Consider the following 17,202-nt stretch of genomic DNA (forward strand, 5'->3'; position numbering starts at 1 on the left):
AGGATTCGAACCCTTGACGCGGCAGCCTCAAGCAAAGTTGGATTTCCCCACCCTCCTCTTTTACCACTTGAAGATGTGCCCTGGGGACAACCATGTGATTTATTATATGTGCAGTAGGTCATGTGTCCTTATAAGACCTTCGAAGACTGTTAACCGTTGCATTTTGCTTGTTGGATGGCTAATCATAGGGTACAGCTCCTTGATTCCCATAGCCATTGTTAGAATCCAAATTTTCATAAACCTTTGGAGTGTTACCAAGAACTTATTTCTCTTTACGTAAAATGTGGAACGATAAAAAAATAAATTTCTTTATAATAAAATAATTTAAATATGGAAATTATATCTTAAAAAAAATAATAATCATCTAATGAATTAAATAACATGCTTTGAACAAATTAAACTATCTAATAAATTGAAAGACAGAAAAACCTAATGTTCATTTTTCCTTTTAATCCACTTGACGGCGCGTATCACAATGTTGGTACAAATCCAATCGACCCCGAGCTAATATGTAAAATTATTGTAAGAGTGACTATTTAAAAACCCCCCATTGAGATGTGTGCAATTCCATAGACAATTTATATAACAATAAAATAGACTTCTCACACCATATTTTTATGGAGTATATAGATGACCAATCGAAACACTCACCATTATTATTTTGAATTCCCAAAAGATATCACATTTCGTTATAAAGAACCTAATAGAGTTCATATTCTATTAGGTTGAACTTGAATGTTTACTAGCAATTCATGCATATTTAATTGAATACATAAAAATATACGGAAATAAACCACTTGCACCTAAACATCTTACATTGATTTTGACAAGTTGAAAAGAATAAAATTTTGCTCGTAAAAATTATCCAATTATTTTTCTATACTTTTTCCTCTCTCCCTCTCTTACTCTCATAGCTATCTTTATTTTCTGTGGTGAAATGATGAGAATTCTTGCAATATTTATTGTTGAAATTTTCAATTGAGTTGGTATGCAACTAGAATTGAAAAACTATGTAATATAAGGATTTTGAATAAGAATTAATTTTAAATAATAGAATTATGATTACTATTAAGCTTTATCAAAATTAAATTAAGATTATAATTAAACTTTATCCAAATCACAAAACGATTACCATTATCAAAATCAACATTTATCATCTCACACGTGGCTACCATAAAAATTTAAATTTTAAATCAAAATTAATTAATTAGCAATTAAAGATAACTTTTTAAACTTTCACATCTTGAACCTAACTTATCCGAATTAACTTTTCTTAAGTCGAAGACTTCTAATTAATTACAAGATACAACAAGAGCCGAATATCGACTTACTAAATCTCACTTCATAAATATCTATTGTTCCAAAATAAGAAGAATCAATACCTATTTCATTTTTAGTCCCTCAACTTTCAAAACATAAAAATATCATATAGAACAAATAAATTTTATTCTATAAAATTTTCGAGGCGATACAGTGTTCAAACAAAACATTTAAGCGTACTAGATCATTGACAAGTAATAGATAAAGTGAGTTAAGAATATCATTTCACGAGGAATAACGTTCATTTTTAATATATTAGTGTTTGCCAAATTCAATCTATTGTAACAAAATAAATTGTTTGTTGAGTATTTTATTTTATTATCCTAGAATATACTATTAAAGCAATAAACTATGGTTGTTATCAAATAAGAGATGAATATATTGGATTTTCGACTCCACCTACTGACTTTTATTTTCAATTCTCGACTTGTATTGATTAATGTGATTAACATGTTTGCAATTATCAATAATTCAATTTTATTCAATTTCTTTTTTCAACATATATCGAACCTATGTTTAACACGACTTGACCCTATTTCTAGCCCAAATTCACATATAAAAAATGCATTTAATTTATAGAATTATCACACGTAACTACACAATCCATAAATATTATCCTTAATGCTTATTGTCTGTGTGTTCCATATGCAACATTCTACCTATTGAGAGTTTTTCAACGCTTTACTGATGTGCAAGTATTAAAACAACCACAATTTATGCATATTAAATTAGAAACACAAAAAGAACTTTAAAACCAACAAATCTTCGATTAAATCTATAAATCAAAAGGTTTTGTCATCCATCCAATATGCAAAGTTATTTAGCTTGGTATAATCATATTAAAATTACATAAAAGAACAAGAAAATATATCACTCGAAACAAGGAATATGGTGAAAAACTTGAGAACTCCAATTCTTCACTTTAATCTTCAACCAAAACAATGAATTTCTTAATTTGTCAATGTAAAATTGCCTTTTGTGCTCTCAAAATAATGAGAGATCGGTCTCACCAAGTTTTGGATGGCTTAAAATATATGTAGAAGGTGTCAAAAGATTGCATAGCAAAAGTTTTTAGAACAAAATAAGGAAACAAAATCTTTCTTTCAGAATTGAACCATGCGTATGCATGATTAAAAGTAAGTGTACACACAATACATGAAAGTTGGCCTCAAATAATATTTTTTGTTACCTTTGTATGCAAGGCATGTAGGCTCATGCTTACGTATGATACAATTAGGGAACCAATTTGCAAAGGTCCCTAAGCTTTTTCATTTATGTATTTTGATCATTTTCGATAATTTCACATCCCATTGACTTCTTTTTAACTCCAATTTACTCTTGCATTCTTAAATAATCGTTTTGCAATCTGACCGCACTTTGAATTATTGCATTTTAATCCTCGAACTTTGTATTTGATGCAATTGAGCCCCTTTTTCACTTCTTTTCCTTACTCCATCATCTTTCATTGATTGCTACCTACAAACATTATTTACATAGAATTACGTCATGTTTTATAGAATTCATTAACAAATAATCAAATTTAACGACCTAATATCATCCAACCATTAAGCCAACTTCCTCATCAATTAGGGCTGGCACAGCATTCAATGTGGTTATATCATAGGCTTGGCCTGAAGTTGGGGCAATTTGATGCCCTGCTTAGGTCTACTACTAGTTTACTAGGTCGGAGGTAGGACATCTAACTCTTTACCTATAAAGGGAGTCTATTGGCTAGGTTATTACGGTAGTCAATCATCTTTTCATTGACAATCTCATCCCTCATATCTACCAGCTGGTCATATGTGTCGTAGGAATTTTGTTGTGAACATCCCTCTAAATAAGGCATTCATGTTGAGGCCTCCTTTTGGGACAAATAGGGCTTCCTCACGGATGATCTTTTCGAAGTATATTATCTCATTGGTGAAACAGAGAAGCACTAGACTTGGCCTCTTTTGACCTTTTGAATAGAAAGTTGTTAAGGAATTGCTTCTTGAGATCTGGCCAACTCCTAATCGTCCCAGGTGGAACTTGCCATACCACTTCTAATTAATGTTTGAGTGAGTGGAAGTGGGATTTATCTAGAATTTAAGTGTTATGTAAAAGGGAAAAAAAAAAAAAAAAAGTTGAAAAACTTGCTCTATCCCACGATAGTTTGGAACGCAAATTTCATGTACCATGATTGATCCAAACTCGAAGATATCACAATACCCCAACTCATTCAAACAAATTAAAAATACAGATACTAATAAAAAAATGTAAACAATAAAAACCCTCGCATGCGAATCAGCTTCTAATTATCGGAATGTGGATAACCAAGTAATTTTCCAAATCAATAAAGAATACTATTTATTTATAAGGTAAAATAGAATCTCTTCTCCATTATGCAATATAAATTTAACAAACGGAAACCATAGTAAGAGCTTAGGAAATGCATTCAATTTGGACTTCTAATATTTTTTATGAATTTAAAAAGCACAAGTGTATTTATTCAGAGTAATTTTGTTTATCTCTATTAGAGATGATCGTCTTATGATGTGATCCTAAACAATAAGACAAACGAGGACTGCTACCTCGGCTTTGGAGCCAATCCCTGGCTCCAAACCCTATCAATTTAGCATTAATCAAGACAAAAGGTGAGTCTCATATCTATATATTTAAATAATATTATCATTTATAGCACATCCCTGTCACATGGAACGGTGATCATTTTTTGGAAATAAGCAACATTTTTCGTTCCATATAGACTTCTTAAAAAACCTTAACATTTCTAGGGTGTTAAATCAATATTTTAAGGACTTTTTAAAAAATTATAAGTTAATCAAAAAATTAATGACTTCTAAAAATTTTATCTACAACTTTTAAGCATAAAGTAGAATCATAAAATCTTATAAGTTGTGTCTCATTCACCCTTCAGAATTTGAGATTTCACAAAAAGATAAAAAGAAATCTTTCAATGTGTAGTTTGTTTTCCTATATGCACCTAAGGCCATGATTAAAATAAATAAATAAATAATATTTTTCTCTCTTCAATCTTCTCTTTTTAATATTTTCAATATTTTTCATCGTTTCCCTTTCTTTTTGAAAAAAAAAAATATCAATTTATAATTACAAAATTCTTATAAGATTTTCCTCTCTCTTATTTTTCGTCCAACTGTCCTATGAATAAAGATCAATTCAATTTTTTATAAAATTTTACTAAAAAAATTGATTAATTTGTAGTTAACTTTTATATATGTTGTTTGTTTTCAATTTTTACGTATTGATAATATTGAATATTAGAGATTTTTTTTTTATTTTATTTTCATCAAAGAGTACGAAAATGTTGTTATTTATTAATTTTTGCATTTTTTTCTGTTTATTTATCTAATTGAGGAGAAGTACTTTTTTTTTTAATCAATTTTTTATTAGCTCGAGAAATATAATTGTTGCTATATGTTTTCAACAATTTGGTCATGCAAGTAGCTGTGTAGAATAGTATTTTATTGTTGTGCAAAAAATAAATAACCCAATAAAATAGAACGCATAATAAGTTATAGAAGCATATAGCATTGTATGTAAATGTTTTGTTTTGTTGTTTTTCTTTTTTTTTCTTTTTTTTTTTCTCAAATGAAAGTCTTTATAATGTCAAATGAATTCTATAAATGTATGAAGGTTTTTCACGAATTCTGCTCAAATTTTTAGAAGTTAAAAAAAAAAAAAAAAAAATTTTTATTAATTCCACAAAAGTTCATCACTTAAAAACATGTTTATGAAAGTAAAAGAAGTCTAGATTGAACATGTTCTGTTGGAATTTTGACTTGATATTGTTCAATTACAATATGACAATCCAAATAAAATAGGATTTTAGTGTTCTATCGAGGGGATTATTTAGTATCCTACGTGATTAGAAACTAAAAACCATTTTTTTGTATCCCTACAAATAGAATCTTTCAAATCATAAGTTATTCATCTCAAGTTTAAAATAGTCATGGTGAAATTTGGAGATCCTATGTAGGCTCACTAGTTTGTACTTGAATTTTGCGATGTGTGACACGTTCTAAGTGCATGTTTGGTATTGATTTTTCACTCCAAAAAATCAATTTTCTTACCTTTATTTCACTATTGAAGCTGTTATTTTTTATTTATTCTCTCACAGAAGATCCACTTTTTTCTTCAACGATCAAAAAATCAATTCACAAAATCACCACCGAACAAAAATGATCGTATAACCTTTTCATATAGTGAAATATTTTCATTTTTGAAAGCTCATGATTTTTCTTCAATTTGGAAGTCTTTTCATTTAAATTTTTATAGTTTTTGACTTCTAAATAAATTCTTTGAACTCTTGTGGACAATTAAAAAATAAATTGGAGATCCTATATAGTCTCACTAGCGTGTACTAGATTTTTGGGATGTGTGACATATTCTAAATGATTGTATAACATTTTCATATAGTGATATATTTTTATTTTTGAAAGCTCGTGATTTTTCTTCAATTTGGAAGTTTTTTCATTTAAATTTTTATATTGTTATATTTTTTGACTTCTCAATAAATTCTTTGAACTCTTGTGGACAATTAAAAATAAATTGGAGATCTTATGTAGTCTCACTAGTGCGTACCTGATTTTTGGGATGTGTGACACGTTCTAAATGATTGTCCAACCTTTTCATATTGTGAAATATTTTTATTTTTGAAAGCTCGTGATTTTACTTCAATTTGAAAGTTTTTCATATAAATTTCAATATTGTCATATTTTTTGACTTCTAATAAATTCTTTGAACTCTTGTGGACAATTAAAATAAATCGGTCTTAATTCCCAACATTAAGACCCAAAACCACGATAACTGAAAGTTTTGAAGCAATGATTTAAGTTTTAGCTCAAACAGGGAAAGAGAATAGTAAAAAATTGAACATCCCAAGTTTAGACTATAGACGCGAGTCCCAAAAGAGACATTCAAACTATTGGTTTACCTTGAAATAAACATATGTTTAAGCCACAACAGATAAATGTTAGATAAACCATAAAAAGGATGCTTCTCGTTTGCTAAAATTTTGTAAGTGTACAATATTATAGACAAATAATAAAAAGTAAATGAAATATTGTGTTCCCAAGGACTACGTAATCAATTAATAACAACTTGTATTAATCTACTAACTTTAACCAAAATAGCAAAATTGTATAGAGATTCATGATTAAAAGTTTGAGCCCCGTTTTAGGGGAAAGAATGCATTTTTAATAATAAACTGATAAAGAATGTATAATTTAAAATTAAAAAATAGTTTTCAATTTACATGTAATATTATTTTATTAAATAATGTGTGATTAAAAATGAATTTTTAAAAGAATGATGCACAAACAAGGGCTAAAATAAAACTAAAAATAACTACAAAACTTTTAATTAAACTATGAAGCATTCATGAAAACTCAATTAATTATAACCATTAAGAACTCGTATCTCCATATATTACTCCACTTTAACACTATATCGGATGAAGTTTTTTTCTCAAAAAAAAAAAAAAAAAAAAAAAAAAAAAAAAAAGATAAGTAATTAAACATCCCAAATTTCGTTTATGGAAAACAGGGCTCAAAAGGTGCACTCAAATTATTCTTGGAAACAAATGCAACTACAAGCAACTAAACAAAATAGCAACATAATCTACAACTTTGAGATCTTCAAAAAAATAATTAAAAAAAAAAATCTGAAGAAGATTGTGAGTAGAACCACAATCTGCTGCTTAAGAGTTAAAACTTGACAAATGCTATAAATAGGTATGCCAAAAAAAGAGTACAAATAGCTCCGACGACAGTTGTATAAGATGTGATCTTGCTCAGACTGTAACCTGTTAGAAGGAACCGCTGGATCAATGACAAATTAAGAAAGTCAGGAGGCAATAGTCAAGTTAGGGAAAATGTGAGAGTTACGGCTCTATGTTAATAAAACTACAGCTCAACTTTCTGGGCTCGTCTATCGCCATTCCTCACTGGGAAAAGCCAACTTAACATTCGGGATAATGTACTGACCGAGGCAGTTTGCTCCGTTTGATCTGATTCCATATTGCAAAGAGCCGTGTAGTCGTGCTTTAAATGAGGAGCAGCTATTCGTTCCTGAGTAATAGATGATTGAATTAGAGAAATGAGTAACCAATGTATGGCTTCATGCTAAACTCTAGAATAAGCAAATCGTACCTTGAATACTTCAAAAGGGCAAACATCAGAGTTTTCACAACCCTATACATAAGAAGCAAAAGAAACAAATGTAGGCTTTAATCAACTAGAAGCAAGAAGCACATAAGGCGAACAAATACTTAGTGTTTACAGAACATTAGCCAATTATTAAAACCCGTGTGTAGATCTATTTGAGAATTGAGAACGAAAGCGAGACAGTGCAGAAAAGAATGTAACATCTAATATAAAGTAAAACACTCGGAGTCTCAGAGAACATCAAGACCAAGAAAATTTAGCATTTTTAACATTTTTATAACAGATGACTAGCAATTAGCATGACCGCATGGATGTTCAACATTTCATCAGACACGAAAACAATCTTGAAGATGCTCATAGAGCTTTGTGATATGCAGAGTAAAAGGATAACAATAAGCCCCTGTTTTGCCCCATTAAAATTTTAATACATTTTCTCTCTTCTTTTCAACCATACATTCTACAATAAAATAACATTACACGTAAATAAAAAACTTTTCCTTCTTTTTTAACCACACGTTCCCCAAAAAATTACTATTCCAAAATACATTATTTCCAAAAATCTCATTATAACGGGGGCCAAAGGGCTAAGCTTACCGGCAATCGAATGGGATGTTCATTGTGCAATACTTGCACAAAGTATTTGCTCGAATTGTTGTCTGGGCAGCTATATAAAACTAGCATGTTATTTCCAGCAAAAGGAACAACCGTGCTGCCATGCCAAATTCTCTTTTGGGGAGGCTTCGGAGGGAGTTGCAAAGGATGTTCTCTTAGTATTAGTTCAAACTCTGGAAAAAGGCAGAGCCAGCCATTAAGAAAACATATGTTGAACTGAAGCCGTAAAAGAATTGAAAGTGACCAAAGATGCCAACAAAACACATTTAAGCATGAAAGCCCTCACCAGATCCATCAAGAAACAGCCCAATTAAACATGAAAATGGAAGTAGAGTTTCAGCATGAGCAAAGCGTAGTCTGGCCATTTCGTAGCTCCCGGGAACAAGTCCTTCTATAAAAAAGCAGAAGGATCAAAAGGATAGAATAAAAAAATGGAAATGAAGGCACTAAACTAAAATACAAATCTTCAATTTGTAGATATTCATTACAGAAATGGGTGAAGTTTTTGTGTGCAGTATCACTACTAAAAACTTAAATGTAATGATCGGGATGATCTTGATTTGTAACTCCCCAATCCACAATTGATGAAAAAATGATACAAATGTCCATGTAACTGGAGATAAGCAATTTGAAAATTTAAGATGAACAAGAAATTAATTAACTAACTTAAAATTGCAAGACAATATCATGAATCTTAAACCTTTTAATGAGCCGGTACCATTGCTGTAGGAAGCACAACTAAAAGATATAAAACGAAATATGACACAAGGTGAAATTAATCGAATACCAAGGTAGGAACATGTGAAAGATGGATTTCTTTCAGAACTAATATTGTCAAATGAACATCTCGAGTAATATACTAGGTTTTAGATGTTAAATAAATTCCTTCCAAACGGAGAAACTCAGCTACTTAATTCATTTTTTGCTTTATTATAGATTTAGTGATGGAAATCCAATTAAATTATTATATGATTATATTCCATGTTTAGATTCTTATTTAGAAAAAAAGTAATTAGGGTTTATTTTCTAGATTATCTAAGATTTTATTATTTTTATTTACCAGGTTATCTCTTCTCCCATTCCTCCACCACCCAGAAAAAGAGGGGGGAAAAAGAGGAAGAGGAAGAAAGAAACTATGTATTCTATCATCATATTCATGAATATGATTTTGGAGAAGCCAACTAGAAGTGGATCTTCCAAATCACCAAGAGAGAACAACTTCTAAATAAGAAGTGAAAATAGAACAAAGATAATAATATTTTCCACATCATAAATAGCTTACTAAATTCATGGCTTTCAGTTTTAACTTCTAATCGTCCTACTAAGATAGGAAAGGAAAAAGAAGCTGTTCAAGAAAAGGCAGGAATTTATGATGCATGTCCACTAAATCATCAATCATGTATTGTTAACTTCACCTTCTCTAGCATTAATAGCTTTCTCCATCGACTGGATGACATCTTCAAGCAATGGCACTCCCATCCGGTAGTTTAGTGAATTACCATAGCCCTTCAGTATGAATAACTCCAGATCATCTGCCCACTCCAACAAATCAACCTATGATGAACATTTATAGCAGGTTTGTAAGCATAAATTCAGAAATAGAGCATTCTCATCATGTCAAACATTATTACTGTATTTCAGACAGACTCAATTTACAATAAAAAGATAGATCTCAAACTTGAGCACCTACTCAGAAAGCCTATCCATATAAAAGGAAAGTTGACAAATAAAAGCAATTTAAGAAGTTGGTTGATATGTTAAAACCAAAGGGGGTGTACAAGTAATACCTGAGATGGACTAAACAGAGCACAAGCTCGATCAGTTGTGTTCAATAAGGACGCTTCCTGGTTTAAAGGTCAATTATTGAAAGTTGCAATTATAATCACAATCTGAAGGATAAGTGTAGTCTACTAATCAACAGGATACATGGCTGATGTGATTACCTGTTTGCACAGAAACCATAGAGATGATATATCCTGTGTTGTAAAATTCAGACTCCAGCGCTTCGCTAGTTCTTGTGCAATTTCATTTAGTAAGGGCTTGTTGAGCTTATCAACAAATGGTTCTTGACTTTTCCTAAAAGCCTGTATCCAGGTATAAAAGTTAAATGATTTAAAAGTAATTCTTATTCATGATGGAAGTCTACAATTGCTTGGTTAACGGTAATTGGATAGTAATATCAGCCACATTAGATAATCATTTTCTTTGCACAAATTATTTCACAGGCAAACGAGATACCATATTTTCAATCTACAGTAAAATATTTTAAAGCTAGAAGGACAAAAGAAGATTAACCACTGATAATGGCACCATTAGAATATTCCAAAGTTTAAAGATGCACCATTGGCCATGTCAAGAGAACAAATTTTAATACAAGAAATTCATGTTATGTAAAGTTTGAGAGTTGGAAGGCCTTTGGCAGTCAATTTCGCCTACTGAATTGATTACATCCACAGACACAAAAAAATAAAGCATGCATATATTGTATATACATTTTGTAAAAATTATTTCAACTTTTAATACATGATATGTATCTTTTAATTAATTCCTGAATGTATTAACAAACATCATCTTAGTAGTCAATCTAAAAACACTGAGAGGCGCCTAATAGTAAACTGCACCAATATCTCGGATCTAGAACATGGCAGAAATAAATAGTCAAGAACTTCACTATTTTACTATCAAGATCTACTTTAAATGTCACAATAACTACATCCTATTTCCAAGTCAATATGCACAGATGAAATGCTTCTATTTTAAAAACTGGCCAGTTAATTATCAACAAGTCAGAAGGCTTTGCAACTCATGAAAAATCATTGGTTTTCTGTGTTATAGAGGATGAGACTCAAGGTTCAAACTGATACGTAGAATTTCATATGATATCTGTTATTTAAAAATTAATGTACTATATATTAAAGTCGTCGTGTTTAATTATTGCTGCTATGCGGAAGAAGTATGCAGATCGTCTTCTTTAGTGAAGTCTCTGTGGGGGTTGGGGGCGGCAGGAAAGCCCCTCTCCCCAGGTGCATGGGGCAGAGCCTCCTGCCCGAAATTTCATTAAGAATAGTTAAGAAATTTGTGTCCTTGTAAATTTCAATTTAGGAATTCGTGTCCTTGCAAATTTCAGTTTCGTCATTTTATAAGTATGGCCATCATAGAGCCTTCATATCACCATCATAAAAGAAATAGAGAGAGGCAATCGTTATTCTTTTTCATCACAATGAATTACCGCAGTATCGGAAGATGACATAATCTCACATTGAAATGAACCTGTATATATCTTGTGTGTCTTTATTTCTTTCTGCAAGAATATAATTAGGGTTTCTAATTCTCAATACACTAGCAATCCACTTATAACTGATAAAATAAGACATAATTGATCACTAACTTGTACAAATATAGAGAGAAACAAATAAGAAGGAGGAAAACAGATAAGTAAGAGAAGATGATGAAGAATCGGACAATTTGAAAGAGCAATTTAGATAAAAATTTCGATATGTTGAGTACCAATATATCAATTGTCCACATTATTGGGAAATGCTAAGCCATTTTATCTAAACTTCCTAGCACAACTTGAAGTCGTGAAGATGATCCTAACTTAACACAAAATGGTGACAAGAAAATAAATCAAAATCTACCGTCTAGTTTTATGCATACAATAAAGGCAAATTTCAGGTAAGCTTAAAATTCAAAATTATCACATTCTTAATCATTGATATTGATTGTCCTAACAAAGTGCTATCCAGGAATACCTAGTGACAATCCCATCTTGGGGGCATGTCACTCAAAATGAAACATTATATCACTTACAGCTAGAGATATTACTTTTAAAGATTGAAAAATAAAACACCAAAACCCAGAAGATTTACACAGGACTAATAGCAGAACAAAAAGCATAGGATATTAGAATTGAAAAAGATAGTGCTACCAATAAATGCCAACTGATGATCTTACCTTGTAGTTTTGACAACAATCGTGGAATCTCAACATTATATCACTTGCACGGCTTTCGCTGGTAACTGCAAAAGCTCGATGACGCCCTAATCCCAGATTTCCTCTCCCACTAAACAGCCCCATACCAAATGCCACAGCACTAGCTGAGGCTCGAGAGATCTACATATGTCACAATCACGAATACAAAGTTTTAGGATGAATAAGCCAACAGCAATGATCATCATAGTAGGTGCATTAGGTTCACATATTATACTAGAAAAGTTCGTCAAACATGTAAATACTAGAGATGAATAATAAACAGCAAAGGTCACTGCAGAAGGGGTTCATATCATCAGTTAGTTGCTTATCAATTCAAGAAACTTGGCAACAGAGAAGGTCATTTCGATTCTCTTTTTTCTTTGGCACATAGCTTGAACAAAATATGAATGCAAGTTTCATACTAGGGGTAAATTATAAATAACGAACCTGAGTAGTTTTTATTGGATATATGTCTGGGTGGTATTCTTCTTTAAACAGCTCTGGAAATTTTTCTCTGATTCTAATCCCAAGCTCGTACATTTCAGCTTCTCCTTCACTGATTAACTCTCCACCCTTGTGCTTCCCTTTCCAAGGAGATTTCCATCCCGATAACCACGCAGGAATATTGTGTAAAGATTTCTTCTCCTCTTCTACATTTTGCAAAAGGAATTGTAGCCGGGTAGACAAGGCTTCTAATTGCTTCAACTTTTTCTTGGTAGGGGCACGTGTTCCATGTCTTGCCTGCCAAAGGAACCCGTAAAAAAAAGTTACTACAATATGGCATAATTGAAACACAGACTTCAAAATATGAAAATGCAGTTGCATGCGGAAGCGAAGGTAGCAACATAGCAAAAACGATTGTAGACTTCATTTTGTGCAGAACTACGTCTGATAAGGAGAGATTTATCGAGTATATACAACTTACTCCTGAATACAGAAAGCAAAACAGATAACTACTACTGGAACTACTGACTAGATGTAACAATTAAAAGGGCACTTCTATAGTACTTCTAAACCCTTAGTATGTTTTCTGTCCTTCCACAACTTTATTCTGTAAGGGTGTTCTTTTGGTACCCAAAACTCAAAAATTTCCAAGAGTCTTCCAAAATGAAGATTTTCGGAAATCTTCCTTCAACAAGGGGATACAGATGAAAGAAGTTCAAATTGCAACCACAAAACCCTCCTCATTGATCCCGTATTCTACATTTCTATTATATCAATAAGTGAAGCACTTCAGGTTGGACCACTGCTCGCATTCTGCAACAAAAACTCCACTAGCTATCTAAAAATGGCTAAGTACACCATACAGAAACATCGATTAAATATGCACAAATTTCACGCCAATCGATTAATTATACATCTCAGAGCATCAAGCAGAAAGCAAGAATTAAATTCAATTGGTTCTTGCCTTTCAATTTAAATATATAAGATTTCAGAACCTCGGACCTAGAAAACTATATGTTGCATGATTCAAACTAAAATTGAAAAGGAAAGAGGATTACCACAAGATTTAGGTGAATAGGTGTACATTGATCATTGATATTCGAGGGCACAAACGAATTCTCAGAAATATCTTTGGCAACGTGATACCTGCGCACAAAATTCAGAAAGAAGTAAAATGTAAAACTTAATCCTCTGTCTCTCGAAAACAACACACAGAGAAATGGATATCATTTATAGTGAAAATAAATCCTCATCGATTCCATTACACGAACAAATTACCAGAAAAAACCAAGTTTTCCGCAATAAATCAAATCAATCAGAAACTTAAAATAAAAAAATACGAAAAACGATAGATCCTCCACGGTGAGATGGTGGAGCGATACCTGGTCACAGTGCATAAATGTTGGCGAACATCGAAGTTTTCTTCAGCATTCGAATTTATTTTCACTATAAAAAATAAGAATATTAAAACTGATAGCTTCTGGAAACTCATAGTTTATTCAGTGGAGTAGGCAGGAGAATAATTTTCGCTTATACATGGCAGTTTAGCTATAATTTGTAAACGAGGGAGTATTGAAGGAGAATTTATATGCTGTTTCGCAATACGGAAATGTAATTTTTCATTGGGAGATTCTATTGGATGGAAGACGATGAGATACCTTTCTTTCGTCTGAATTTTGAATCGGATCATCGGGTGATGCAATTTGGGCTCGTGCCTACCTGACACGTACAATGGGCTTAGTATGCTTTCCCCTCCAATTTGGGGAAAGCATAAACCTATTTGGTCCGGGATTGGCCGGGATTTAACCCTAGCCAAAAAGCACGACTCCTGTGAAAATTATACCATTTACCCCTTTTTTAGAATTAGTTTTTGCCCATGCATTGTTATTTTTAAGGTAATGTTAGTGTATCAAGTATGTTAAATTTTCTTGAATTATATCCTCAACTCAATGTTTACTATGAAAAAATAAATAAATAAATAAAATTCAATGTTTGTTATGATTACATTGGGATGGACTTTCCCTCATCGAGCATGCGGATCGGCTTATTAAGTAATATCATTTCAAAATACAAGAAATAATTTTACATGTGAAATAAGGACAATCAAATTATTGAAAAAAAGAGACAAATAATACAAGTTTTATCCAACTTGTGCAGGTAATTAAACACAAATACATCTTCCTCCTCTATATGTAAAGACAACAAGCTCAAAAGGAAAACCTTCACTAAAGAAGCATGTCTACAAGTATGGAGTTCTTAATTGCCAAGTAAAGTAGAAATACTTCACTTTTCATAGCATTCTTGTTCTGTTATGTCTGGGTATGTAAACATCAATTGCCCATAGTAAGAAATAGATATATTTAATTGAGCACAGTATAAATAAGCTTCAAAATTGATTCAAACTCATCTTTGTTTCCACTTTTTCTCTGTTTTTGTGCGTTTTGGGATGGATAACACAACAACCCAGATAATAGAACTAACAGGAAAAATGACGACATATTGTGATATGTATCCTCCTACTTGTAATAAAAATACCACTTCAAATTAACCCGATCCGTTTGATTGTAAAGATGAAATTTGGGCAGAACAAAAACGAATTCCAATGACTTGAATTGTCTAAAAATTGTTTTTCTGAGAATTGTAAATTATTGTGATTGATTGGTATAATTTTTCACGTGAAAAATGTTGAAATAAAAGTATTTTTTGATGTTCGTTTGACTTTGTTTTACATAAAAATGTCAATTGCCAACAAAAAACAAAACGAAAAAAAAATGCTGGAATATGAAAAACCACCATACCCCCATGGGAATTCATTTTCCCTCAAACGTTGGAAAATGTGTCCGTGTGGACACTGTTCATGAAATTCAATTGCCAATCTTGCTCAGCAAAGATGCTTCAGACGGCATGCCTCCAATGCTTATGTTAGAAATTAATACATCTGGTTGCAAGTCAGATTTATTCTAGAGTTATTGATATTTCCCTGCAATGATATTTGAGAAAGCAAGCCTTCAATTATCAAGTTGGTCAAGTATCATCCCAATGTATGGTCAACTATGTAGGGCTCACATAGGTCACCACTTCATCATTCTAACAGGAAGAGAAGGCACGAGTACGTTGTAAACTTGTGATAGAAACGAAATCCAACTAGTTCATTAAAGAAAAATAATTCGTGTGTCAACTGCCCTTATAGTCTGACGGTTAAACTCATTTACACTCCTCTACCAAATATTTGACCCTTCACATTATAGAATCTATGAAGACAAAATTGAAAAAGTGCTTGCAATAGATTTTGGACCTGAGATTCTATTATTTAAGCATTGAGGTTAATTACTTTTTAAGTATTTTCATTTGATTAAATTTTAATGTGTTACAGAATATTTAAAAAAAATAAAAATTTTATCAACGTTTGAGCAGCTGTCCTTGCAAAGACAAAAATGTAACAGCAGTGTACGATGTGTGAAAAAATCTAAAAATGAAACTGAATTATTTGAAACATCCATATCGATTTTGCTAATCTAGGTTTGCTTTCAATAATCTTATTCTTTCTTCTACTCTATGTAACAATAAAATATACCCAACCTTTAAATCTTAATAATATTTACCCTATAATCAATACTTTATGATATTTACAAATTATTGTAATAATTAGACATTTACGAAAGAAATATGGGCAAAAGATATAAAGAGGGCAATTTTTTTCAATATTTACTAAATTTTAACTCCATGAAATAAACTACATCAATAAAAATTGACAAATTCTTATATTTATGTTAAGACATTATAAGGATATTCTACACATCTGAATGCAATAATCATTTTATATAGAAATCACAAGTGATCAATGTAATGAGCCGTAGCAATAATATAACATTTTTATTACCAATAGTCCATGCATCAGAGGTAAACGATATAACACTATTAAAAGTTTTTAATTGTTCAGTAGCAACTCATTTTTTTATTATATAATTTATTAATATCTAAATGAAGAGTATTTCTACAATAAAGGTATATCTAAGTTGAAGATAATTTTGCACAAGTTGGATAAAGTATATTGAGTATATCATCGCCAAGAGTATTTTTGCTGCAGTATGCAACCATTATTTCACGAAATTTTTCCTGTGAATATACAAATGTGGAAATAATAGAATCAAAATCGCCAAACACTAATTCGATCCATTTTCGATCGAGATTGACTGGTTTCAATTTGCAACTTTTTAATACTTGCCTGTTTAAATTTAGGCTACCTTAAAGGCGGCTAACGTGCTACCTTAAATAGGCAGCACGTGAAAACAGGCAACTTTTTTCATTTGAAATTAATTTTGTTTGTTTTGTAGGCAATTTTTTATTTTTTTCCCTAAGGTTCGGCTCGTCGCAAGCCGGCCCGTTTGATCGTTGAGCTGCACGAGTGGGCCGTGCTTGAGTCGACATCCCAAAATAGGGCTTAGCCCGAGCCTCAACTCAGTTCCTCCATGCTACGAGTCAGACCGGCTCAAACTTTTCCTAAACTGAGCCACAAACTGTCCGAGCCGACGAGCCAAATTTACACCCCTAACCACAACCACGTATGACTTCCGCACATCTGTCTACTGCTAGATCACCATCACCGGTAATTTAATGATTAGAAACCATCTTCGACCTACTATTATTCATATGTTCGAGTCCCATTTTTTTA

At 31.7% G+C, this 17,202-nt stretch overlaps 1 protein-coding gene across 3 annotated transcripts; it reads right to left on the reverse strand.

Moving 5' to 3' along the window:
- Nucleotides 1-6,882: 6,882 nt before the first annotated feature.
- Nucleotides 6,883-14,174, reverse strand: LOC111390935 (multiple inositol polyphosphate phosphatase 1). Of its 3 annotated transcripts, none has more exons than XM_023016059.1 (12): nt 13,913-14,174; nt 13,589-13,676; nt 12,534-12,827; nt 12,069-12,227; nt 10,058-10,198; nt 9,902-9,958; nt 9,530-9,668; nt 8,401-8,502; nt 8,097-8,287; nt 7,488-7,529; nt 7,323-7,406; nt 6,883-7,157 (listed from the first exon to the last, which is right to left on the reverse strand). In XM_023016059.1, the coding sequence occupies exons 1-12, from the start codon at nt 14,020-14,022 to the stop codon at nt 7,044-7,046; spliced, it is 1,521 nt and encodes a 506-aa protein (XP_022871827.1). In that variant the 5' UTR covers nt 14,023-14,174; the 3' UTR covers nt 6,883-7,043. The 3 variants fall into 3 exon arrangements, with proteins under 3 accessions (XP_022871827.1, XP_022871829.1, XP_022871826.1); XM_023016061.1 differs by having other exon boundaries at nt 6,883-7,141; nt 8,401-8,505; nt 13,913-14,172; XM_023016058.1 differs by having other exon boundaries at nt 8,401-8,505; nt 13,913-14,172.
- Between the last annotated feature and the right edge of the window lie 3,028 nt (nt 14,175-17,202).

Source organism: Olea europaea, unplaced genomic scaffold (assembly GCF_002742605.1).
Source record: "Olea europaea var. sylvestris unplaced genomic scaffold, O_europaea_v1 scaffold729, whole genome shotgun sequence".
Lineage (NCBI taxonomy): Eukaryota > Viridiplantae > Streptophyta > Magnoliopsida > Lamiales > Oleaceae > Olea > Olea europaea.